This window comes from Ylistrum balloti, unplaced genomic scaffold (assembly GCF_031769215.1).
Source record: "Ylistrum balloti isolate Yb309-2 unplaced genomic scaffold, AGI_CSIRO_Ybal_v1 Utg369772, whole genome shotgun sequence".
NCBI classification, from domain to species: Eukaryota; Metazoa; Mollusca; class Bivalvia; order Pectinida; family Pectinidae; genus Ylistrum; species Ylistrum balloti.
This window is the reverse complement of record NW_026781965.1, coordinates 480968-508754: the sequence shown is the minus strand read 5'-3', so window position 1 is coordinate 508754 and position 27787 is coordinate 480968. Positions and strand designations below refer to the sequence as shown.

At 34.7% G+C, this 27787-nt stretch overlaps 1 protein-coding gene across 1 annotated transcript; it reads right to left on the bottom strand.

Annotated features, from left to right (window-relative positions):
• Positions 1-289: 289 nt before the first annotated feature.
• Positions 290-23756, bottom strand: LOC132543956 (broad substrate specificity ATP-binding cassette transporter ABCG2-like). The gene is made up of 19 exons (XM_060207514.1): positions 23500-23756; positions 20297-20356; positions 19282-19396; positions 16124-16276; positions 14909-15066; positions 14551-14702; positions 13561-13665; positions 12217-12252; positions 11459-11476; positions 11000-11060; positions 8252-8360; positions 7113-7178; positions 6755-6840; positions 4818-4907; positions 4537-4661; positions 4010-4164; positions 3623-3712; positions 3083-3144; positions 290-440 (listed from the first exon to the last, which is right to left on the bottom strand). The coding sequence occupies exons 1-19, from the start codon at positions 23754-23756 to the stop codon at positions 290-292; spliced, it is 2049 nt and encodes a 682-aa protein (XP_060063497.1).
• Positions 23757-27787: the final 4031 nt, after the last annotated feature.

Below are 27787 nucleotides of genomic sequence, written 5' to 3'. Positions count from 1 at the left end.
TATACTCTGAGGGCTGCTGACTACTGCCACTACAGGGGTATATACTCTGAGGGCTACTCTACCGGTTACTGCCTCTACTGGGGTATATACTCTGAGGGCTACTCTACTGACTACTGCCACTACAGGGGTATATGCTCTTAGAGCAACAAATGCTATATAAAAACTTCAGATCACTGGACAACTTTAGCACTCTGATTGACAACCATCTGTGACACTGATATGGAACCTTGATTTATAATCTGTAGGTTTTTGTGTACTTTTAAATGCCAGCACTTCTGTTTGTTGAAGTCTATTTCAATTTCTTCACGCGGAGAAGCTGTATGTAGGAGAAAAAGAGTAATATGAATGCTATACAGAACAAGGCTACATGGTTCTGCCACAAATCCCAGGTTGTCTCGTAGGGAATGCCCTGTCGCTCCAACTCCTCAATCCCATTGCCACTAAAACATGTAACGAGGTCAGACATATTTATATTTGGTACAGCACGAAAGTTTACACTTTTATCTAACATTAAAATACAAGATATAATTAATGACCCCTACAGATGTTTCTACAAGAAAATACATCATTCATTTATCATTCTTAAAATCATGTGGCAGTGACCAAACAAAAAGTGGAAAAATGGAAAAAGGTGTTCTGGCTTTAATGATGGGTTTTAATTAGTAGTATGTAGAATGATTTCACTGATTTAATGACAAATGATTGGTTTTAATTAGTAGTATGTAGAATGATTTCACTGATTTAATGACAAATAATGGGTTTTAATTAGTTGTATGTAGAATGATTTCACTGATTTAATGACAAATAATGGGTTTTAATTAGTTGTATGTAGAATGATTTCACTGATTTAATGACAAATAATGGGTTTTAATTAGTAGTATGTAGAATGATTTCACTGATTTAATGACAAATAATGGGTTTTAATTAGTAGTATGTAGAATGATTTCACTGATTTAATGACAAATAATGGGTTTTAATTAGTAGTATGTAGAATGATTTCACTGATTTAATGACAAATAATGGGTTTTAATTAGTAGTATGTAGAATGATTTCACTGATTTAATGACAAATAATGGGTTTTAATTAGTAGTATGTAGAATGATTTCACTGATTTAATGACAAATAATGGGTTTTAATTAGTAGTATGTAGAATGATTTCACTGATTTAATGACAAATAATGGGTTTTAATTAGTAGTATGTAGAATGATTTCACTGATTTAATGACAAATAATGGGTTTTAATTAGTAGTATGTAGAATGATTTCACTGATTTAATGACAAATAATGGGTTTTAATTAGTAGTATGTAGAATGATTTCACTGATTTAATGACAAATAATGGGTTTTAATTAGTAGTATGTAGAATGATTTCACTGATTTAATGACAAATAATGGGTTTTAATTAGTAGTATGTAGAATGATTTCACTGATTTAATGACAAATAATGGGTTTTAATTAGTTGTATGTAGAATGATTTCACTGATTTAATGACAAATAATGGGTTTTAATTAGTAGTATGTAGAATGATTTCACTGATTTAATGACAAATAATGGGTTTTAATTAGTAGTATGTAGAATGATTTCACTGATTTAATGACAAATAATGGGTTTTAATTAGTAGTATGTAGAATGATTTCACTGATTTAATGACAAATAATGGGTTTTAATTAGTTGTATGTAGAATGATTTCACTGATTTAATGACAAATAATGGGTTTTAATTAGTAGTATGTAGAATGATTTCACTGATTTAATGACAAATAATGGGTTTTAATTAGTAGTATGTAGAATGATTTCACTGATTTAATGACAAATAATGGGTTTTAATTAGTTGTATGTAGAATGATTTCACTGATTTAATGACAAATAATGGGTTTTAATTAGTAGTATGTAGAATGATTTCACTGATTTAATGACAAATAATGGGTTTTAATTAGTAGTATGTAGAATGATTTCACTGATTTAATGACAAATAATGGGTTTTAATTAGTAGTATGTAGAATGATTTCACTGATTTAATGACAAATGATTGGTTTTAATTAGTAGTATGTAGAATGAAATCACTGATAGTCCTTGAAAAGTCCTTGAAAAGTATTAAGAAGTTAATGTGGGACATTATAAATAAAATTTACTGATTTTACAACAAGTTATGTCAACCTATACTGATCACTCTTGTTGGCCCGGATGTAAGCGCGCGAGGGGTCTTATTGTGGGAGGAAACCGGAGAACCCGTGAAAACCCACGTGGTCAGGCAGGTGACCCCTTACCGTTTCACATCCGTTCCGGGAATCGAACCCCGGTCGGCTAGGTGAAAGGCGAGTATGTTACCACTGCACCACCCGACCATTTTACATTGATCATGTAAAGTGTTGCCAACAGTAAGCTGGCCCATTATACATATATATTGTACATTGTTTAACATTTCCATGCAAAGCTGTATTCCCAAATATGACTACCGATAGACATTCCATATTAAGACGGATCAATGCTTTATATCTGTACATTAATATATTGTATGTCTAATGTGTACAGTATAACAACACATTATATCATCTGGTTTGTTAAGTAAAGACACAGGATTAACCAAGTCTCTGATGTAACACAAGGCAGTGTTAGGAATTCTGCATCATCTACATTGTCTTGGGATTGCACAAAAGTTGGCTTAGGTAAGAAATTGTTGACATTTCCAACACTCCTCATCAACAGTTTACGACCCACATCATTTTGTCAAGACTCTCTTACACACAGCTTAAGTACTTTAAAGTCTAATTCTGGGTTTAATAATACATTTAAGTCTATAAAAGTGTTCAAATCCACTTATAGACAAGACGTACATTGCCAAGATGACACAAGATTAATCCACAAGGACTCATAAAGGTTTCACAGTCCAAGAAAGATAACTCTTGTAACAAATTAATTTGAAAATTAACTATAAACCTCGGAACTTACTGTACATAGATAGGAATTTTATCTTAATAATTCATTAATTAAAAATTACCGATAAATGTATCAATGATTGGTTGCTTACTAGACTTCAGTGCATTTAGTTTCTTTACCCTATAACACACTTCTTTTATAACTTACCAAATTATTCCTGTTGTTTTGTTATAAAGGTTCAAATCTTTTAATTCATTCACCAATAAGGCCTGCAAATAAAGTTAGATTTAGATATCATAGAAAAATATCAAAATTCTTTAAACTGTTATTATGTACAGAAACACATGGTTGTTCTCTTGATAAATAAACACTAACTTATTGTTATTCAGGATGATACAATACACATATGAAGAGAAAATGGTTTTACACAGCTATAAATCCCTTTGTTTGCATACATTTCAACAGGAACAGAGTTGTGTGATTGTAAGAAATTCCAACTTTCTGTTGAATATATTGTAAACAGGAAAATGCTGTTGAGGATATTTTATTGATTTTGTAGGTGCTCTAAATGAATTCATATGTACACAAACCATTCGTATCTACACAAACCACTAAAATAAGTAGAAGTAGATCTATAGAGCTATATTTATCTACGAAATTAATAGTCTAAGAGAACATATATTTTCGAAAACCCACCAAAATTTCAACACTATGAAAATACATGACCTTACAGTATATATAACCTACATTTAATCCGTATCTGAAGACACTAAACCACTTGATCCATTCCAGCCAGTCTGCAATGGAGTCCAGGTTCACCAGTAGTCCTCCAAACACCTGAAGTTTACATACATTAAGTCAATCACTTATGTTAGGCCTTGTTTCACAGAGCAAAATAACAGGTGAAATTGAAAAAGAGATGAAATTATGAATATTTTCATAAATTAATTTCCAAAATAAAGCTTGCACAGGTAGCTGCAAAATTTTGGTAGCAAATATATGTTAAAATCAGGAAAACCACACATATTTACACTGATTACCTCCAGTTTTATTCTGTTCCTATCAATTGTAATGATTCTAGCACAGTCTCATACACATCTATACAAAACATCGATGATTAACAATTCAACTTACCATCATGAAAACATAACAAAGAGCAATACAGAGATTAGCCACGGCAAATATCCTCACAGAAGCGCTGAAGAAGAAGGCGAAGCCTGAGGCGGAGAGGGTGACGAGGAACAAGCTGAGGAGGTAAACGAAGAACTTCCCAACATCTACCTCTAGGCCTGGTAAATTAGATAATCATATTAAATACAGGGTCTTACCTGTACCTGGCTACATCTCAGATTACCTGGAGATGTACATAAAATTCTATCAATCTGTGACAACCTGGAGATGTACATCAAACTCTATTAATATGGGTCAACCTGAAGAGGTACATCAAACTTCATCAGTCTGGGATACCTTGAAAAGGTATGTCGAACTCTGTTGATCAGTAGGCAAGGTATATTACTTTTAAGTGTATATACTGATTGGGACATGATGTCAGTCTGTGAATCCAGTTTATGTAGCCCCGTCTTAACATTTGTATACTTAAAAGTTTTAATGAGCCTGTAATTCTGTGACAGTATGGAGATCCACATTAGTATGGATCTTACCTATCATGAAGTATGTGATCGCAGCAAATATTGACACAGGTATCAGCCTCATCGGAACCACATCACAGAAGATCTTGGAGCAGAAATAGGAAGATACCCTATAGAATCCACTCACGTTCTCGTGTCTGTAAAATTATAGCAGTTTCTCTCAATCTGATTTCCTACTTATAGAACTGTATGCTTTAGTTTTCAAAAAGATATTTAAATTAAAACAACAACAAAAAAAATAAACAAAAATGAACAAAAGGTGATAGATACATAAAAAAAAGAACATAACTTACAAGAAAATCGCTCTTTCCTTGATGAAGAGTTCCACAGCTGAAAGGTTTCCAAACACCTGGTTCATCACAACGAAGAAGAACACGCCCACTCTGTAACAGAAAAACATATTACCTGGGGTTACCTCTTTAGTGAGAACATTCAACAGGAATGGCATACAATACATCCTACAGAATTTGTTCCTAAAACAGACATCAGAAAACATGTGTTTCCTAGTACAGGATAAGACTTACTACAGGACAGTTATATCACATTTGTTGGCACTTACACTGAAACTACTATGTGTGGTTATTACTGGGCATAGTTTTACACTCAGATAATAACTAATATATTATTTTATTTTGAAATCTCAACTTATATCAACCTGAGACCCACATGTTACCCCTACAGTCAGGTAAGGAGGAAAAAAAACCACCTCAGATCTTCACCTCAGATTGCAATATGCTTGACTGATTGACCTTACAGGCAGTTCCCTGTGACAGGTAATACAGACATTACAGCTAACTGGAACAGTGCAGGTATTAACAACATTACAGTTAAAACAGGCAGTACAAGTAACACAGACATTACAGTTAAAACAGGCATTACAAGTAACACAGACATAACAGGTATTACAGACATTACAGGTAACACAGACATTACAGCTAACTGGAACAGTGCAGGAATTAAAGACATTACAGTTAACACAGGCTTTACAAGTAACACAGACATTACAGGTTATACAGGCATTCTAGGTAACACAGACATTACAGGTAATAAAAACATTCTAGGTAATACAGACATTCCCATAAAACAGGCATTACAAGTAACACAGACAGGTAACACAGACATTACAGGTAACACAGACATTACAGGTAACACAGACATTACAGGTAACACAGACATTACATGTAATTAAGACATTCTAGGTAATACAGACAATACAGGTATTACAGACATTACAGGTAACACAGACATTACAGGTATTACAGACATTACAGGTAACACAGACATAAGAAGTAACACAGACATTCTAGGTAATACAGATATAACAGGTAACACAGACATAAGAAGTAACACAGACATTCTAGGTAATACAGATATTGCAAGTAACACAGACATTACAGGTATTACAGACATTACAGGTAACACAGACATTACAGGTAACACAGACATTACAGGTAACACAGACATTACAGGTAACACAGACATAAGAATACAGATATTGCAAGTAACACAGACATCCTAGGTAATACAGATATAACAGGTAACACAGACATTAGAAGTAACACAGACATTCTAGGTAATACAGATATAACAGGTAACACAGACATTAGAAGTAACACAGACATTACAGGTAACACAGACATTACAGGTATTACAGACATTACAAGTATTACACAGACATTACAGGTATTACAGACATTACAAGTAACACAGACATTACAGGTAACACAGACATTACAGGTTACACAGACATCACATGTAACACCGGCATTACAAGTAACACAGACAGTACATGTAACACAGACATTACATGTAACACAGGCATTACAAGTAACACAGGCATTACAGGTTACAAAGACATTCCAGGTAATAGAGACATTACATGTAACACAGACATTACAGGTAACAGGCATTACAGGTAACACAGACATTACAAGTAACAGGCATTACAGGTTACACAGACATTACAGGTAACACAGACATTACAGGTAACAGGCATTACAGGTAATACAGACATTACAGGTAACACAGACATTACAGGTAACAGGCATTACAGGTAACACAGACATTACAGGTAACACAGACATTACAGGTAAAAGGCATTACAGGTAATACAGACATTCTAGGTAATACTGATATAACAGGTAATACAGAAATTACATGTAACATAGTAGGTACAGTACACATGTTATAGGTGTAACAAAAGCTACAGATATATAAGATAAAGATTTACCGATTCTGGATACCAGAAGTACAGTCATCATCAACATCCCAGTAGATAGCACCAACAATGACTCCAAACACCACCATCACCATTACCTGTACAAAGACTGGGGCTTTACATATTGTTCATTTCCAATAACAATACAAAAAATAACACTGTCGTATTATAATAAAAAAATTTGATATCAAGGAATATTTCGAATTCACAAATTGGAAATATATTTTCACATTTAAGACAAGTTTTAAAACTTCTAGCATCATCCTTGAGGTTTTACTAGTCCTTGAGCCTATGATTTATAGTTGCCATAGAAACAACAGGATTCTTTTATACACTCAGAATCCTGATGTAGGATTCACCAATATCATACCTGCATTATCGAAGTTTGGGGATTTCTGATCAAATTCTTCATAGTTCTCCGAGATACCACAGCAAACTGTTGAAGGAGAAATTTGTAATTGCTAAATCATTATATCCCAATAGGCATATAGGGACTGTTACATTCAAACTTTTGAATATATTCCAAGTAAAAATCAATAATGAGGAAAAAAAACAGATTAATGAAATCCTTTAAAGTTAATAGCTAACTCCTTCATTGTCCTTATGATATACCAGGTAATACAGTGAAGGTAACACTGCCTTTTTCTTACTAGGGAGATCTGGAGCATTTGAAATTTCATGCATAAGAAAAGTACAAATATTTGTCTTTTTGTCTTCTTCTGACTAAAAAATGCTATGAGATAGTATATTAGCAAGATTATTAAATGAATAGAGTTAATTTTGCAAATGTTGAATAATAATGAGAACAAGAGATCCCAGAGGGATCTTGATGCCCACCATTGTTTGATATTTAAAAACTGGATCATTTCCCTTCTTCTTGCTCCTTTCCTACATTTTTGCCATAAAATTTACAAAATATAAAAATTCCTCTTAAGAAAGAGCAATAATAGGTAATCTTTAGCTGCCATATCCAAGATGGCTGCCTGTTAGTCATTTTGTTTTCCTGATTGCTCTACATATACTTACTTGTGTTAAGGAGGTGGCATACTCCACTCTACATATACTTACCTGTGTTAAGGAGGTGGCATACTCCACTCTACATATACTTACCTGTGTTAAGAAGGTAGCATACTCCACTCTACATATACTTACCTGTGTTAAGAAGGTAGCATACTCCACTCTACATATACTTACCTGTGTTAAGGAGGAGGTGGCATACTCCACTCTACATATACTTACCTGTGTTAAGTAGGAGGTGGCATACTCCACTCTACATATACTTACCTGTGTTAAGTAGGAGGTGGCATACTCCACTCTACATATACTTACCTGTGTAAAGAAGGAGGTAGCATACTCCACTCTACATATACTTATCTGTGTAAAGAAGGAGGTGGCATACTCCACTCTACATATACTTACCTGTGTAAAGAAGGAGGTGGCATACTCCACTCTACATATACTTACCTGTGTAAAGAAGGAGGTGGCATACTCCACTCTACATATACTTACCTGTGTAAAGAAGGAGGTGGCATACTCCACTCGAGGCATTCTGACAACTGTGCCTGTTGCCTTTCTTTCCATGTAAGACTTTTGAATTGGCTGTACAGATGACTGGAGGCTACAATAAGCATTGTCACAGTAATGTATAAAACACAGGGATATTGTCAGTCACCGTAAAGCCTAAAAAAACTTTGTGCCACATTTTAAACAAAAATAAGGTGAAATCTGGTACTTTCTTTTTGAATCAAATTACATTACAATTCATTTTCCTCTAAATCTTCAACAAAGGTGGGGTATCAAAATGGGCCTAAGAACAAATACAAAAGCTCTGATGTGCCATTGGTAGTCTCTGTAGTTGTGTGTTTATAAATAGGCATTTAAGTTAAAACATGTACATACAAAAAAATATAGAGCCCCTTTTTTGCCAAAAAATGAAAAAAAATGTATGTTTTTTGGGCAAAAAGCTACAATATCTTATATGCAGAGCAAGAAGTCAATACAATGGGAACAGGAGATAAAAATGTGATGGAATTGGAGAAAGAACATGCTCTTTTTACAGTAAGTGAAATTTTCTGGAGGTAAAAAGTACAACTTCTATTGTAGTTACTGGAGTAATTAGGTGCTAAAAGTATCTTTAAACAGTTTGAAATATATTGACCATAAAAAAGTAGTTAGGAGTTTTGTGCAAAGTCATTAAAATTGATCGACAATGTTGCTATAATTATTTTAAGGAAATACAATAAAAGTGGAAAATCTCTTTTGGATTTAAGTCTTGTAAAGTGAACTGTAATAAAATGTTTACACTTGGTTTTATTAGTACAAAGTGACTGTCACCTACACTTATAACCCACAAAAGTGTAATTTCAACTTTTTAAATGGCCGTCATGTTCCCTGATAACTACAAAAATTCAATTTTTTTACAAATGCTTAATCAATAATCTAACAAGAATACTAAATAATGGATTTAAGTTGGTTTACGTATCAAACCATCTAATCTAGACTCCAATAAGTCTTCTTCCTCCTAGAATCAGATTTGCCATGTCAGTGTTGGGTCTCCATTATACAGTAATGCAGTTCTAATTGTCCAAGTCTACCATACCTAATGCCTTGAAGATGGCAGATGGTAGCGAAATCTACATCACTTGTGGTTTGTCTTAAATCTTTTGAGTTTCAGATGCAAAAGCTTACTGGTTTCCAAATGCATGTAGTATTATAAATAGTACAGGGTATTGGCTATGTGGGAGCATACTCCCATGGTTCTCTGTCCAGTAGGACACTGGCAATAATAATCTTTTATCAGATTTATGACATTGTGCTCTACACTGTTCTTTTGCCTTGAGTGGATCTGACATTGTACAATGTCTCGTGAGTGCCAATAAATCCCGACCTTCTAGTCACCATCGCCACTGAGGTGCTCTCTTATGTATCCAGCTCCCAGTGATATTTGGTTTGTGCCACTGAATATTGTGCGAAGGTATTCCATGTCTAACTTTGGAAAGTCACAATTATCTGTAGTAGAATCTAGTTTGACAAATAGTGCCCTTTTGGTAAGATCTCACTCATTTTTTCACATGCTGGGCTAAACTGTGAAAATTGAGGCACGCTTTCATTTTGGCAGCCAGTGCCAAATCTCGCCCTTGTGTTCTAAGATATATGAGTCCTTGAATTCCATTGAGACAGGCTGCCACTATACTAACGATATTGGGGTATATAGATTATATAATATGTTGTTGGAAGATTTGTATAGTATGATCGCTAATGTCCTAATTATAATTTAGAGACATAGTCATTCAAGGACATGTCGGCATTACTTGTAAGCATGCTAGGGGTTGTTGTATATTTTAGGAAAGGCATCTGTTTGCATGAAGGTTTTGAGTGTAACAGGGAGGTCCCTTTATATCCTCTATTGTTCCACAAGTCATTGGAGAGATACAAATCGAAGCCAAAATCAACACTTTGCACGAATGGTGAAGTTTTGACTTTTGAGCAGAATTAGGGTAAGAGAGAAAGTTATCTTTATGTTAAATAATTTTAAATGAACTGAATATGGAAGACATTCTAAATATCATTTGTTCACAAAAATTTGATTTCCTCACAAAATGCTTAAAAAATCAATAATATTGGCAGTATACTTACTGTTTTAGTATTTTGGTATTTAGTTTATGGTTCAAACTTTCTTATTTTGTTAAAATAATTAATTGTCTTTTATCTGTTTTGTGACAATCGGCATTCAAAGTTTAGTAATTTACTTACGTAATTGGTTAATTAGGCAAGTGTTTCATCAATTAATTTGGATTAAATGTAAAGGCAAGGGAACCAACTTTGATGATGCAAAGCAATATATTGGTGAGGGGTTTTGTAGAGGGAAAAAATCTTTAGGCTGACGTCTATGGGAAATTAGCATTGCTGGAAAACCCATTTTTGAATTTTTATAGATAGGTTTGTTTAAGACCCTCTAAGTACTTTAGATGACAAAATACTTTATTCTACTTTTATTGAACTAGTAAACAAGGAGGTTATCTTATTAAAGTATTTTTACTTGGTGACAAACTTAAGAAAATGTTTGAACACAACTAATAGATGAAGCACAACCAGAAATAGGTTGCCCTAGCACTCTGTATGACGTGACCTACAATGGTATAACACAATTTTTTGGAAGTAAATTGTAATGAAAGGACAGAAGATCATGATAGGATACAGATAGAAGGATCATATATCAGAATAAACTAAAACTCTCAATTCTAGAACATATCATACCTTTGGTACCAGCGTGATTTCTTGTAGCCTTCTATCAGCTTTTCATGTGTACTTGCATTCCCTGAAAATACCACTCTTATGTAAACCTTCTGATTGATAAATACAAAGAAATGCCTTCATGATCAATTAGTGACTTGACCCGATATTTAAGATAACGTGAAGGCTTTTTTCATAAATCAAATAATATTCCCAAGTGGTCCAAGAATTTCGGAGGTTGAAAGAATGTAAATTATTGTCAATGTTATATCTACACTTACTCATTATTATAGTGTTCGATTGTCATAAACAGATGCACTGATATCATGAAAACATGATCTTTATCAGTTTTCTATAGTTAAATTAACATATACTGGGAAAAAAATTATATGAGAGGTATTGTGATAGAGAATTAAAGACAGATGTATTTTGTTTGTTGAGTTTTATTTAAACAGTCAAGATCCAAAGACAGAAATTTCATACCTGTGCCTGTTTCAGGATCTGTTCTCAGCATCAGAAGTAAATAAAACAGTAAAAAGGCCATGAATAACTATATATATCTATGTATATGTAAATATATCAGTATAAACAGAATCTAGCGTGATGTAATAAGTTGTCCTAGTAATGGTATACAGTAAAGATATAACTACAATATAAACTGAATTCTTTGTAATACACAAAGGCTACCTCACCACTATCAAGCATGCTAGAAGAAATAAGGTTAAAGGGATATAGTAAGTCATCTGATGGCATGCACCACATGGCTGCCCAGAATAAAACCAACACCTCAGAAACTACAACATAGTTTATCTACCCAGACCCATCAGACAGTTCACTGAAACTCTCCTAGGTCTCATCACTATCAGTATTAATGTATGGTACAACACCTCAGAGGATACAACATAATTTATCTACTGGTCAGAACTGGTCCATCAGTTCACTGTATACAGCTGAAACTCTCCTAGGTCTCATCACTATCAGTATTAACGTGTGTTACTACTGTCAAAATGATTAAACTGAACATTTAATATGTAATTCTTTAATTTTGTATCATAAAAATAGAAACTAAACCATATATAATAGGATAGTTTACCTTTACCTCTAGAACAAAGTACAAAATGATAGCTTACCTTTGCCTCTAGAACAAAGTACAAAATGATAGCTTACCTTTGCCTCTAGAACAAAGTACAAAATGATAGCTTACCTTTGCCTCTAGAACAAAGTACAAAATGATAGCTTACCTTTGCCATTAGATGAGTTAATCAAACTGAGTTGATCTGTAACAATACAATAGAGAGGAGTATTAGATACTGGAGAACATAAAAAAATACTATTTAAGAAATGAAAAATTATTGAATCATGTTTATAAAATCACCATCACCCAAGTCGATATATTTCATAATTCAAGAAAACACTATCTTTAAATAAAGGACCCTCTATATCAGTGATGTTTTTAAACTGGTTCAGGAGTTGTTGACATTGCTTCAGCTGATTAGGGGAGTCATCTTCAGGACTTTATCAGACCAAAGATGTAAAAATGGTGTCTAATATAGTTACCGTTGTCAGGTTAACGTTTTCATGTCACATAACATAGTGATGTCACCGATTATTAAGTAGTGCATCCTTCTTTTAATGTGTAAAAGGCAGGTACACTAGAGAATTTTTTCATATTTTAGATATCATTTACTTCACAATTTACAAAGATTAATGCAGACAGAAACTTATAGACTATATACATACATTGAGAGAGAAAGATACTAAAAAGGCATACATCGAGACAGAAATATACTAAAAAGGCATACACGGAGAGAGAAAGATACTAAAAAGGCATACATTGAGAGAGAAAGATACTAAAAAGGCATACATTGAGAGAGAAAGATACTAAAAAGGCATACATTGAGAGAGAAAGATACTAAAAAGGCATACATTGAGAGAGAAAGATACTAAAAAGGCATACATTGAGAGAGAAAGATACTAAAAAGGCATACATTGAGAGAGAAAGATACTAAAAAGGCATACATCGAGACAGAAATATACTAAAAATGCATACATCAAGTGAGAAAAAAACTAAAAAGGCAATGACAAAAATACACTGGTATCAGATCCTGTTAATCTGCCCTATGCTGATCTAATATTGTAATGTATTATGACTATGTAAGACAGCTTATCAAAAATATATTTTTATGATAACCCATCAATAGATCTATGTTTTTCTATGACTTTGTTGATATAATAAACCACTTCCACAGTGATGACAACAACAAAGAACTTTCTTATTAGTTTATTATCTCCCTGTAAACAATCTGAGCCATTTTGAGCCTTAGTCTCTTTCTAGGAGCTGTTGTCTACTTCACTGAACAAAATATTTGAGGCCCATTGTATGCTGTTCAGAGCAACTAGGGTAAAGAATCATGCCCAAGGACACAACTAAGTCTACACAAGCCAGTCCATTTCACAGCTTTTTCCCAGCTCTGCCATGGGTAGGGAGCATTAACAGTAAAAAGAAGCTGCAGAAATTGTCAAGCCCTCACAATGTTCTTCCAGCAAGGGAGGCAAGTGACAGTAATGGAAGAGGCAGCACTTACCATCTTTTTTCAGCAGATCATCAGACATACTAGCCATAGAGAGGTCTCCATTGATGACATCCAAGAAAAAGTCCGGAGGATTATTGTGTTCTTCTATTGCATAACCTGTACAAACAGTGATGTATAAAGCTGTATAACATAATGATACATAACCTGTACAAACAGTGATGTATAAAGCTGAATAACATAATGATACATGACCTGTACAAACAGTGATGTATAAAGCTGAATAACATAATGATACATAACCTGTACAAACAGTGACATATAAAGCTGTATAACATAATGATACATGACCTGTACAAACAGTGACATATAAAGCTGTATAACATAATGATACATGACATGTACAAACAGTGACATATAAAGCTGTATAACATTATGATACATGACCTGTACAGTGACATATAAAGCTGTATAACATAATGATACATGACATGTACAAACAGTGACATATAAAGCTGTATAACATTATGATACATGACCTGTACAGTGACATATAAAGCTGTATAACATTATGATACATTATTTATTACACAATTAACAAGATGTATCTCTATTAATTAACAAGATGTATCTCTATATCACATCTGACTATGACAGGGAACAGAACACACTCTCACAATTAGAAGTCATTGTAAAACTGTGCCCCTTTCTCTGTACTAATCTTTTGGAATGAATGGACAAACAGAATACCAATGAAATATAAAGAAGTGTAGTATGAATGGGGCACTAACTACTGTTAAACTGTATGAAAACTTATAACATTATATGAACAAAATGCCACAAGTATATTCCTAAGCCAAGAAGCATACAGTTTGCTGTTTAACAATGCACCGATTCCTGATGTTCAAACTCAAGCTTTATATTTCCACACTGAACCAGCCTAGAAAAGTTTGTTTAAATTGGAAAGTATTTTGAAAATGAAATTAAGGAGGTGATGGTCAGTATCCCACATTTTCCTGATTTCAGTATTGTACAGATATTTACCCAATGACTGAAAGTAATCCAGAGCTTCATGAGATTGGCCGTGGTACACTGTCTCACCAAGTGACAGCAACATGAGTCCATCAAACAAGCGGTAGATGGAATAGCGAGGCTGGTGAATGGAAAATACGATGGTGCGTCCTTTTAAGGCCAATCTGTGAATTGATAAGTATGTATATTTTCCTCTATCAAATATAATTTATTTCATGAAATTTGAGTGTACTCCTCTTATTCCAAAAAATGATTAACTGATAAAAGTTGACATATGTTACAGTCAGAGTTAATTTTGCTATCAAGATTAATCCTCAGAAATCAGGAGTCAACAATGACATAATTTTTAATATCTTTTAGACCTGCTTACCTGCGTAGTAATAACATGACAGAATTGGCTGTGTTGGAGTCAAGTCCTGTGGTCGGCTCATCAAGGAAGAGTACAGGAGGGGAGATAATCAATTCCATGCCTATGTTGGTCCTCTTTCTCTCTCCACCAGACACACCACGGATGAACTCATTACCCACCTATAATGTTTTTTGAATGCCACATAAAAAAATGAGCCTGGAAAATGTTTGTCAAAGATAAACCTAATACACATCCTTATACGGTTTTACTGTCTTACTTTGACCAATCATGTGTCAACTTTACCAGCTTGAATGAGTTTTACAGTTCCTATCTCATGTTTATATCTCACTTTAATATCAATAAAAACCTCAACAAAGTTTACACTTGTGTATATGGCCTGTCATATCTGTGACATCTATTATTGGTTTATTTGTGTTTGGAGATAAACCTTTGACTATCCATACTGACCTGTGACCTATCAACATCTCACCTTTCAGAGTGACCTGTGACCTGTGACCTATCAACATCTCACCTTTTAGAGTGACCTGTGACCTATCAACATCTCACCTTTCAGAGTCTAACACTTCATCTACAATCATTTGATGCTAGCCTCCCACACTGATTTGTAACCTCAAACTAGGTTGTCTGACTACTCAGCTTGTATCAGATCTTTTATTATAAAAGATGCCTTTTCAATCTTTGAACTTTACAAAAGCTTGATGCAAATGTACTTTTGAAGAATCTTAAATTGACTTTGTTTTCTTGATAAACTTTTATTTTCAAGGCATTTGTGTCTTATGAATTTATTCAATTTCTTCCTCCAAAATAGTCAAAAAAGAGCCCCTGTAGTAGACAACCTTTTCAGCAGTATTGAATTTGATCTCTTCCCTTTACGAATGGCACCCTATGTTTACGTATTATTTATTACTTTTATTTCTGACCTTGCAACTTTTTATTCCTTGAAATACTTTACCTGAGTGTTTGGCATCATTATTTTTATGACTTCTCATCATGGTGCCTGACCTCTAGTCTTTATAGGAGTTATAACTACAAACTCTAGTGCTTATCATGTCTTATCTTTGACATTTGATCTTAAACATTTGTTCTTGACCTTTAACCTTAATGTTTAATAGCATATTTTTATAGGACATCTTACTTTCTTGTATTAAACCTTTCACCTTTGTGTCTGACATTTCATGTATATGCTTGACTTTTCACCTTTGTCTGACCTCTCACCTTTGTGTCTGCACAGTGTGTGAGTCCCAGCTCCTGGATGACATTCTCTACCCGTTCGTTCCTCTCCTTTTGACTAACAGACTTGCTCAGACGCAAGGCTGCAGAGAAGTGGAAGTTTTCCCTCACCGACAAAGTCCCCATGACGACATCATCCTAAAAGTAAACATTCTATATGTATATGACAAAAGACTATGTACTTGGACTTATCAAGGAACTCATTTCCAACAACTTTTTGTTTAATGAATTTCAAATTCAAATCTAGATGCAAGCACATCGTTTTTTCATTTTTTTGTTTTTTTGGGGGTGGGGTGGGGTGGGGTGGGGTGGAATGGGGGAAGGGGGGAAGGGGGTGGTTTAAACTTTCAAATCTGACCTAAATCCAAAGTGACTGTTTAATCAAATGATAAAAGAATAAGGAGAAAGTTTTACATCAAAGCATCCCTTTAAGGTTAATAAAACTAAAAGCACTTTTGGGAAAAAAACCTTTGGTCTTTGATAGCTATAACAATTTCCTAGAAGCACACAAAGTAATTATTGATTAGAAATATTCTTAGCAAGCAATATTACTAATGAAGCATTCATGAAATCTAATTAATTGGAGAACGAATTGTATTGTAAAATAATCAAATTTCGAATAATAAACCTTTCATTTACAAAGCTGACTGTAGCAAAATAAGACTTAAGTGCTCTAAAGACACTTAAGCTACGGTACAGAGACTGAATTTCCATTTATAAGAACAATGACTTTGACTTTAATGACCTTCTGACCTGAAAAGCATCGATTTCAATGGTTTCTCTATTAGCCTTTTTTGGGGGTTTATAATTCATTAAGTCATTCTGAAGTGTATCTCCTTGTACATGTAGTACATAAAGCTGGTAACTATCTCACTAAGGGCAGAGGTCAATCAGAAACTATCAGGAGCATTGGGAGAACTCATGTTATTGCATAATGATAATAATAACATTAAGATAACATTTGACCTTCAGGCCTGAAAAACTTACTACGGCAAGCTGTGTATGAATTATATTTAAGTATTAAGACAGACCTTTCTTTGAATGTACAATATATATAATTAATTTATACAAATGACACTTACACACATGTAATGTAGTAATTAAACAAGAGGACCAAGGCTTTAATGGTCACTTGAGTTACAATGTTTCTTGTAATATGTCAAAGAAATGATTTTATCACAAAAAGTAAGATACCTTTAACTAAAATGTACACATAATGCAAATGTAAACTGTGCATACTGTTAACTGCTGTCTCATGCTTATACTGAAAATTCTAACTAAGGTTCAACTATTGCACACAAAATGTTTTTTTTAAATATGCTCAAAAATACACTTTTTCTATAAAGTAGAAAATTTTACCCCTTCCCAAGGGGAAATGTGATACTCTAGGGTTATGAAATCTACAATTTTGGTAAAGCACTGTATGACACTTCTATCCATTAAATTTCGGTAAATTTAACACTTTTTTGGACCTGCCAATCATCATCTCCTGTGGGTCAGCTGAGGTCAATATGTACATTCATCAAAGTGATTGTGCCTGGTTATGACTGAAGGGTTCAAAGCTAAGCTAGGACTTCTTTTTGAAGGCCTAATATTTTTGGTATGGAACTGCTTAATACAAACTGATGTACCAAAATTGTGTCCTGGCACACAGGTTGAAGGAATTGAAAATCAGATAGGACTTATTTTTAAAGGTCCGATATATTTTTGCATGAAGCTGGCGAATGTTCCATCCCTGACCACTGTATCTTGCATCACAAGGCCCCAATATTGGGACACAAATGATATGCATTTTTTAGACATGGTGGAATTTCATAAATACTTATTACTTTTTAGTTTGTAATCCTTATATTTATTTGTATGAGAATTATGAAATTTACCAGAGGATTCAACTTAATCATTAACTTAAATCTACTTCAGCATCAAAATCCCTCCCCCAACCGCCACATTTTGTTTCTATATATCTATGCAATCTTAATTAATTGTCTGTGGTTAATTATACAAACAAGCTTTCATTACCCCATATAACACGTATATTTTGTACATGAACCAATTCACCAACTACTTCCTCTTTCAGGGTTTGACCAATTCTACCCTTAACATACCTGTAAGTAATCTAACTTCATTTTTAGATGGTGAGGTCATTATGTGGCTGTAGTGGGTCTAGGTTTCACAGGTTTTATTTGTATGTTACACACTGTATATCTACAAAACAGTTACACACATCAACACTTCAACCAGGTAGATAAGGCATAATGGTAGCATATGTGTAGCCTAAATATCAAAATCACCTGATAAACCCCCGTGCGCCAGTACATAACCACGGACTCAGGGGGTGGGCTTATTATAGGACATTGACATAAAATTTATTGTGAGTTTCACAGCACAGCAAGAGGTGGACTTAAAACCAAATATGGTTAGACAGCTGAATAAGTATGGTATAATTGATCAACAGTTGCCCTACCTGTGTCTGTAAGTTTTACGAAACAGTATACACGGCACACTAGTATATTCATTATTTTGTCATTAAACCTGGGCTACACACTCCCCTCATCACTGTAAAATGTCCTACCTTTTAACAGTACAGATGACTTGGATTCAGCCCCTATATTTATTGTATCTATAGTACAATACACTTAATGAGTGTCTATAGTTGGCACTTTAAGTAATTAATTCAGGTAAAGGTGGTCTTTTCTGTTATATATACAGAATAAAATCACACTGGAGTGATGATTATTATTTCATTATTAATAAACCCTCTAGCGATATCATTACAGCATTAACTCAGACACCCTCTAGATTTATCATTACAGTATTGACTCAGATAGCCTCCAGAATTATCATTCCATTATCAACTCAGATAGCCTCTAGAATTATCATTACAATACCAACTCAGATAGCCTCTAAAGTTATCATTACAGTATTAACTCAGTCTGTAGAGTTTTTATTACAGTATCAACTCAGACAGCCTCTAGAGTTATCATTACAGTACATGTATTATTACATGTATAATTAGTTATCATTCAGCCCCTACAACTGTTCTTACAATCTTAAATATTTATTCCTGTAGTAATGTATTGTATTAAAAAGTTTTGCTGTAGGAGATGAGATCAATTGTGTAGTAAGAATCACAGGTAAGTTACCTGTACTACGTATCCCACCATGCACTTGTAGTTATCAGGTGGGGGTGCCCCATCAATCAGTATATCACCACTCAGACCCACTGGGTCCTTCCTCCCTGCTAGAACATCCAGTAATCTGTGGTGAAAATTCAATTTTTGTATTAAAATCTAGCAGTAAATTAGTGTGACTTATCCGTTTCAGTATATTTGTCCAAACTAAGCCAGTAATGTATATAATATCTATATTTTTTTACCTCCATTCTCTATACATCTGTCCTTCCCTACTGCTATACTTTCTCTAATTTTGTATACCTCCCCATTTCCCCCTCCTCATTCCTTCCTCTCACTTTCCCTGCTTCTGTGTGTCCTCCCACTACCTTTGACCTCTTCCTCCTTCCCTAATCTCTTCTCTCCCCATCCCATTCCTTCTTCTTCCATACCCTTGCTCTCCATTCCCCTTGATTCCAATTTCCCATATGATGTACATTACCACAACTTTCTCTTTCTGTCACTCCCCCTACCTCTTCCCTCTCTCTTCCTGTCACTCCCCCTACCTCTTCCCTCTCTCTTCCTGTCACTCCCCCTACCTCTTCCCTCTCTCTTCCTGTCATTCCCCCTACCTCTTCCCTCTCTCTTCCTGTCACTCCCCTTACCTCTTCCCTTTCTCTTCCTGTCACTTCTCCTACCTCTTCCCTCCCTCTTCCTGTCACTCCCCTACTTCTTCCCTCTCTCTTCCTGTCACTTTCCCTACCTCTTCCACTGTCCTCTCCTTCCTCTTTCTTCCCCTCCCTACAGTCTCCTCCCTATCTTTTAAATTGTTTCCTGTTGTATGCTTTAATTCTACCACAAAATCCATTCTCCAGATCTCCTGTACACTGAACTGATATCAAATTTCCTTTATTTCTCAAATGTAGTACTCAACCTGTGTATACAGGACAGTCACAGTAAAATCACTGCCAAAATGAATATCAAAAAACACTGAAGTGATGTTCTAACTAAATTAGAAAATATATATAAAAGAAATGAATATACTCACGATGATTTTCCACTCCCAGTAGGCCCAAGAATGGCATTCATCCCTGGTTTAAAGACTCCACTGAAAGGACAAACAATAATACTGGATGATACAAAAATAGGATTCAATGGTTCATGTATAAAATTGCAACAACAGGTAAAACAAACCCCTTCAAATTAATTTATAAGGTTTTGATAACAGGGCTTTTTCCACTCCATCCCAAAGGGCCTTTTTTCAATCTCATTTTGGAAAGAAAATTAGGATCAGTTTGGAAGGACATTTATGGAATAAACTACATGTATGTATTTTGGGAATTTGGCCATATTAATTTGAAATAAATCCAATTAGGAATGGGGCATATAATCAGTCTCAAACATTATATTGCCTATAACTTTCCTGAATTTTTTAAAATTGATTAAAATTTCATGATCTGTGTGTAAAAGGACATCTGATACACACTTGTCTCCTTACTTCAGGGATTTTTGCAATCACATGTTAATGTACTTCAGAATAGCATCCTTGTGAAAACAACTGGCTTTACAGTAAAAATGAACTTCAGGCATATTAGGAATCAGCTAGAAAGGTAGAGACGCCATAAAAAATGTTTTCAATCTGTAAATGTTGGAATTTGGACTGCAAAGAACTGAGAGAGCAATGCGTATATGGAACAGGGGAGTAAGTTGAATTGGGCAAGATGATATCTCTCCATCTGTGTACAGGAAATAGCATCAGAAGTCCCTTTAAACTGATACAATTGAGTATAGACTTTTACACCTACATGTAGTGCACAAGATTAAAACTAAGTTTAGACAAGGTACGGACTACAGGTAAAACAGATGTTGGTACTATCTTCCCTAATACAGGTAATGGACAGTGCGTATGACTATCTGTGATTTTTTACCTGTGTTATATCATAAATCCTTACCTGTATAATATATTACAATTGTGTCAATGACATTGTTTTTATTGTAATATTAATGCTTATGCATTTCTTAATTCAAAATATATTCAATTGAATAGCTATAAACTTGCAATAATTATTAATATTTGAAAAAAACTCAGACTTATAGGAACAAAAGATCTGAGATGAATGAAAGTCATCCTATTTGGAAGAGAGATATATAATTTACAGAGTTTACAATGAAAGGAAATTAATTAATTGAATACATTATCTACTTGTAATTCTCCAACTTGTAAACAAAAACAGCTGTTATAGAAATTTTAGAAAGCATCTCAATAGGTGTAAATGATGTAATGATGACAGCCAGAATAAGATTTGTGTATCTATCATACATTAAGTTGAACAAACTTTAATCAGTGATGATCCAGGTAAGTAAAGGAAGTGATTAGCCGATAATCTGTTAATGAAGGAAATTAAGACACTGGTGACACTCAAGGCTGAGATGAAATTAGAGGGCTTTTGTCTAAAAACCACAAGAGAGTGAATTACACACCTGTACAATGTACAAGTATACACCTACAATATATAGGAAGACTACCAATGAGGCTGTCATTATACCTATGGCACAGTCAATATGATCCTGCTGTAGTTATAAAAAATATAGTTGAAGCACTTCATGCACAATATGATAATACAAAGCTTAACACATTAAAAATTCCATTTTAAACCAAAGCATTAGTAAAATATTTAAGTTTTCATAATCTTTTATCAGGCAGATCTAAAATCTTCATTTGTGTGTTATCATGATTTAAATACATGCATGTATTTCATTATTTGAAATAGGATCTAATGAAAGGTTAAGGTCGTTTTCCATTATTCTATTGTTTACAAGGCTTGGTGGGTTTTGTTGCTGAAAGCCCCTCACATTTTACAATAGATTTAAGGGCTGGTCGTATGTACATGAGAGTGATGATACTGAGGAGGGGATCAACAATCCTAGCATAATGTGACACTGATTAATTAATTGATCTGTTGATTGGATAAGGTGACTGGATGATCAATTTTTACCTGTAGCACATTCAGTTATTACTGGTGTTTTCAAAATGTTGGGGAGGTAGGGAAGGCGGGACCCAGGCAACCCTCATTCTGGATACTCCACAAGAACAAAGCAATAATATTTAATATTTGAATGTTAAATTGTACTTTGTTGGAGATGTCTGAGAAGGCAGTCAATTTTAATGTGTCATTTTCCTATTTCTGCCTTTTATGAGTTCAGAACATGTGATTTATATACATATACAAAATATACACAATATGTGGGTCTGTCATTGTATCTTAAGACCACAGATAACGATATCTACAATATAAGTCTGTGCTAAAGACAGGTGTTCCTGTCAGGAGTGAGTGTGATGAATGTAAAAATACACAGTTTTAAAAGCATGTTATTTTAGTGTTAATCTAAGGAGATATTTACTCAATAAACCATATACCACTCCAACATTCAAACATTTGTTTTACCACTGTCAAGAAAATATACTGTAAATATCAATACAAATTACTAGACAGTATGTTATACAAATATATTTTGTAATCAAGTCTCGTTTTGTATTATCACAGATAATACTTTCATTTCATTAGTTAATAGATTAAAAAGATATACTCTCATCTATGAACTGAAGAACAATTTGAAAACTTAAAAGTTTTATTTTCAATTTTGATAATTTTTCATTTTTTTTTTATAATTATTCAATGAAAATACCTAATGATATGGTACCAAACAAGTAACACTGTAATATTTACTCTCTACAGCTGTACTGATAAAACCACAGGTACATTTTATTGTAGCTTGGGTTCCAAAGTCTCTTGGCTGAAACACAATGAGGCCATGGGCTCTACACGTTATATATCAGGGATTTTTTTCACATTACCTATGTGGACCCTAGTGCACTTCTAGTTTACCTTAAATCAGTTTCTTGTGAATTAGTGGGGTTTTTTCCATGCACACTATGAGTGAACTAGGGTGTAAAGATTAGTCTACACTCAACTGTAGATGTCTTAGCATTAGGAAATGATATCTCTATGTATAAGAAAATTCTTGAAAAAAACATTTTTAATAGATATCCATAAATATTAATGTATTCCACTTTGATTTGCCATACATACGAACATCTGCTTCCAGAATGCTTGCCTTCAACATGATGTGGTGTTATCCTGCATGGGTGTTTATAGAAAATAAAACAAAACTGATGGTTCTTAACATGTAGTGATTAACGATGTGTCATGATGACCCAAGTCGATTGTCTAGATGTGAAACTATACTTACTCGATGTTTTTAAGGATTTCCTTTTTCACCATAGACCCACAGCACGGTCTGGACGGAATGTTGACACTATAACAGATGTTGTGGGCTGTGATCGTTGACCCGGCCCTTGAAGTCCTGACGTCCACCACATGGTCAGCACCGTAACTTTTACTGCCATTAGTAGTCACCAGGTGTTCCTGTGTGTGAACTTTATTGTCATTAATGCCGTTTAGAGAAAATTGCTCTCGCAGACCACCGTTGGCGTTTTCCCTCGACATTACCACCAGCTATCTTATTCCTGGCTACCGAGATATGACTATCGACCCCATCCACACCCTACACACGTGTGTGTCTATTCACGTTTGTGTATTTTGTTATGAAACTAAAGAGTTCGATCTATCAGAGTAATGGTCAAGGGGTGGAAGGCAATGTTCGTGTTGATACACATGTCAGTGTTATTTACCACAGGAATCACATTTGAAAGAACGGGTTGTATATTGCTTTTGGCGGAGACGTTTAGGACTCATTTAAAGAAAGATTGAATTATTGGTAAGAGTACGACTTTATATGATAACTATCTCCCCTCCCCACCCGTATCAAATAGAATCATCCAACATAAGACGGCTACTGTCATCCATGACGGAATTAAGCGGCCGTGTTCGGAGGACAAATTACCTCAATGACAACATGACGTGTACTTAACAAAAGACGCACTATATATTGCCCTTATGTCTCTAAAAATAAGAACAGCAGTCAGTGATCCGAATCCGATCTCTCAAAGAGTACTGTACAAGGGAGGTTTGTAGTACACATGTACTCGACTTGCACCAATTTAAAATTTGAGTTGGTGCATATATAAAAGCAGGGACGTATAATAAAAGTAAATTAGATTTCTTTCGCTCATTTTCCTATTGTATATATTTCAGAAATTGCACAAACTATCAATTTGCCAAGATATATTCAATATTAGGCAGTTTCTTAAATCACGCCTTTTGGTCCTCTCTGAAATTGTCCGTACCGTCTCATTGCTGTTCCTACAACTCCTACCCTCTTCCCTATTGAGAATAGAACCCGAAAATTAATCAACCAAACCTTCAGGTAAACATCTGCAACAAGTGTAGTCTGACTGAGGGTCAGTCTGACTCTCTAAGTCTGACTCTCTATCTGGATATAATTTTGTCTCGATCTGCGAGCAAGACAAAATAAACTCGTTGATAGATAGTCTAGAACCCTTTGGACTACAACAAATGGCGCCTTCAAATGGTCATTCTTACCGCGCTCCCATGATGGTCATACCCTCCCTGTATTGTCTTGACAGATCAGCTGACTCCAGCCTATCATTAAACCTCTCCTACACTGAATTCTAACTTTGCACACAGTGTATTATTAAATCTTTAAAAAGGAGAGAGAAATATATCTATATTTCAACATTTTTTCACTGTGTCCCTCACGCACTCCAGGTAATCTTTGCTAAAAAGAACAAAAAGAAACATCTTCATGAAGAACGCCGAAACGATGCAGATAGAAGGCATTTTAATCTGTAGAGACGAAGACAGTGACAGACAAGTAAGAACGCCCATAGAATGACAACATACTTTTAGTAAGAATCACGCTTGAGACGTAGACGAGAAACCTGTAATCTACATTCAATGCCGTGTTTACTTTTTACCGATCGTTGATTTAAACTCTATATTTTTTTGATGATGTACCTTGTAAAACCTTATGCAATTCTTTACAAACTCCATATTCGCCCAGCGTACAGGCTATAACAAGTTCTCAGTTACCATAGCGGTCTGTACTTTTTTACAAGAGACATACGTGGTTGATAAATAATTTCAGGTCTCTGATCAGCTGAAGGTAAATATTAACATAAACAATTCAGGGTTTGGAGCCTCTAGATATTCTGAATAGCCAAGTAAACAGAACGACAACCACAGAGGAGAAACAGAGACTTCAAAAATAAATAGTAATATACTATTTGTATTATACACTTCTCATAGAAACTGCTTGCCTGTAATGTTCGAATAATCCGCAAAATCCGGACGCCGATAGTCCGGGAAACTTAAAACCAGGGCGGAAATGTTGGATTTCCGTATCGTTATATTGCACTAACCAGTCTGAAAATTCGAAATACGGCACACTGAACATTAAGCTTGTGAAAGCAAGTAGGAATATATATGAAACACAGGAGAGTGTTTTAAAATGTATGTTTTAAAGTTGCCAGATACTTCTATGAACCATGATCACAGGTATCAAAAAATATGTGCGCTTTCCTAAATTGCCGCATGTTTTTCGCCCCGAAGAAATTTAACTCGAAAGAAATGTACTCAGAATTTCATTTCAGTGAAAACAATGAAGGAAACATCGTGCCTCCACCAGGGTTCGTACTAGCATCCCTTTGAGTCTCTTGTCGGACGCTCTACCGCTTGACTTTAGGGAAGGTACTCCCTAGTAAGATCAGCTGACTCCAACTGTTCTCAAATTTCTTCTTCACTAAATTCTAACTTTGTACGCGGTGAAATGTTAAGTCTTTAAAAGGAGAGAGAAATATATCTGTATTTTAACATATTTTTTTCTCTTGTGTCCCACACACAGTCCAGGTAATCTGGTAAACTAATCCGGTAATCTGGTAAACTTTTACACTACTCTCTCCATCACAAAGTCTTCGACCCCAAAGACAACAACAACACAAGGAAACATCTCGGTCTCCAATAGCTTCTACCCTTGGATTGGTCACGACACCAAATCTGTAATAGGAAGGAGTAATATAACTAGCGACCCTGGCCGTTCTTGTAGTGAAATTCCCACTAGCCAATGCTAAGGCGACCAGTATTCTCAGCTTCTGCAAAACCGACAAACCACTCCACAATAAATAGTTTGACTATGATTCCACAAATAGGATCTACATTACTCAAGGAAAACGCTTATAAAGTATTCGTTAGACCCTTCCTTAAGTATGAGTGGTATTCCTGTAAGAGTGACATATAACAGATAGAAATAGTGTAGCAAAGAGCTGTTCGGTTTGTTAGTGATGTGCTTAACAAACTTGGAAGGCCTAGCACTGAAAAGTGTACATGACCATGTGGCCATGTCAAAAGGTAATTTCACTCTATCACTACCATCATGCGGTCACGCTAGACATGCTCATCTATAAAGATTCTTTCTTCTCTCGTATAATATCTTATTGGAACTACATTACACAATGTAACAGACAAATCGTAACAAACGGAACACAAAAAAGACTCGTATCAAATTATCTTCAATTTGCTCAGATATTGGTGTATGAAGTTAGTCTGAAAAGGATATCATGAAAGGATAGAGAAACGTAACTTCTTTGATTGTGGAAGATTTTTTATTGAATATAAAAAGCTGTATAAGAGAAATATTAGGGCACCGTAACTGATCCCCCAGAAATGCTAAAATTCCGTTATCCGTGTGGGGTGGATCGGTTATGGTTTTAGGAGAAATTTTCCAAGGTTTAAAGACACCTTTAGTGATCATTAACGGAAATGTAACGGTTGTACGCTGTCGAGATGAGATCCCGAGACCTAAGGTTGTGCCTTTCATTTGACATTTCAGCATGATAACGTTAGGTCACATGTTGAAAGAGTTTGTAGTGTCTTTCTTGCAACCTAGAACATCGTCCCTACCGATTGACTTCCACACAACCCCGGTTTGTCCCCAATCGAACACTTATGGGATGAATTAGACAGAAGAGTTCGAAATCATCCCAAACAACACGTGAGACCAGACTGCAATTTATCTGTAACTACAATGGACCCATTTTCACAATGTTTCCGTAACTACAATGTATCAACCTAAAACGCATCCGTAATTACAATATATCTGTAACTAAAATGGACCCATTTTCACAACGAGTCTGCAACTACAATGGACACATAACTACAATGTTTCCGTAACTATAATGTATCTAACTACCATGTATCTAACTACCATGTATCTAACTACAATATATCTAACTACCATGTATCTAACTACAATGCATCTAACTACAATGTTTCCGTAACTACAATGTATCTAACCACAATGTTTCCGTAACTACAATGTATCTAACTACCATGTATCTAACTACAATGTATCTAACTACAATGTATCTAACTACAATGTATCTAACTACAATGTATCTAACCACAATGTTTCCGTAACTACAATGTATCTAACTACCATGTATTTAACTACCATGTATCTAACTACAATGTTTCCGTAACTACAATATTTCTATAACTACAATGTATCAGTTACTACAATGTAGATCTGTAACTAAAATACATGCGTAGTTGCTATATAT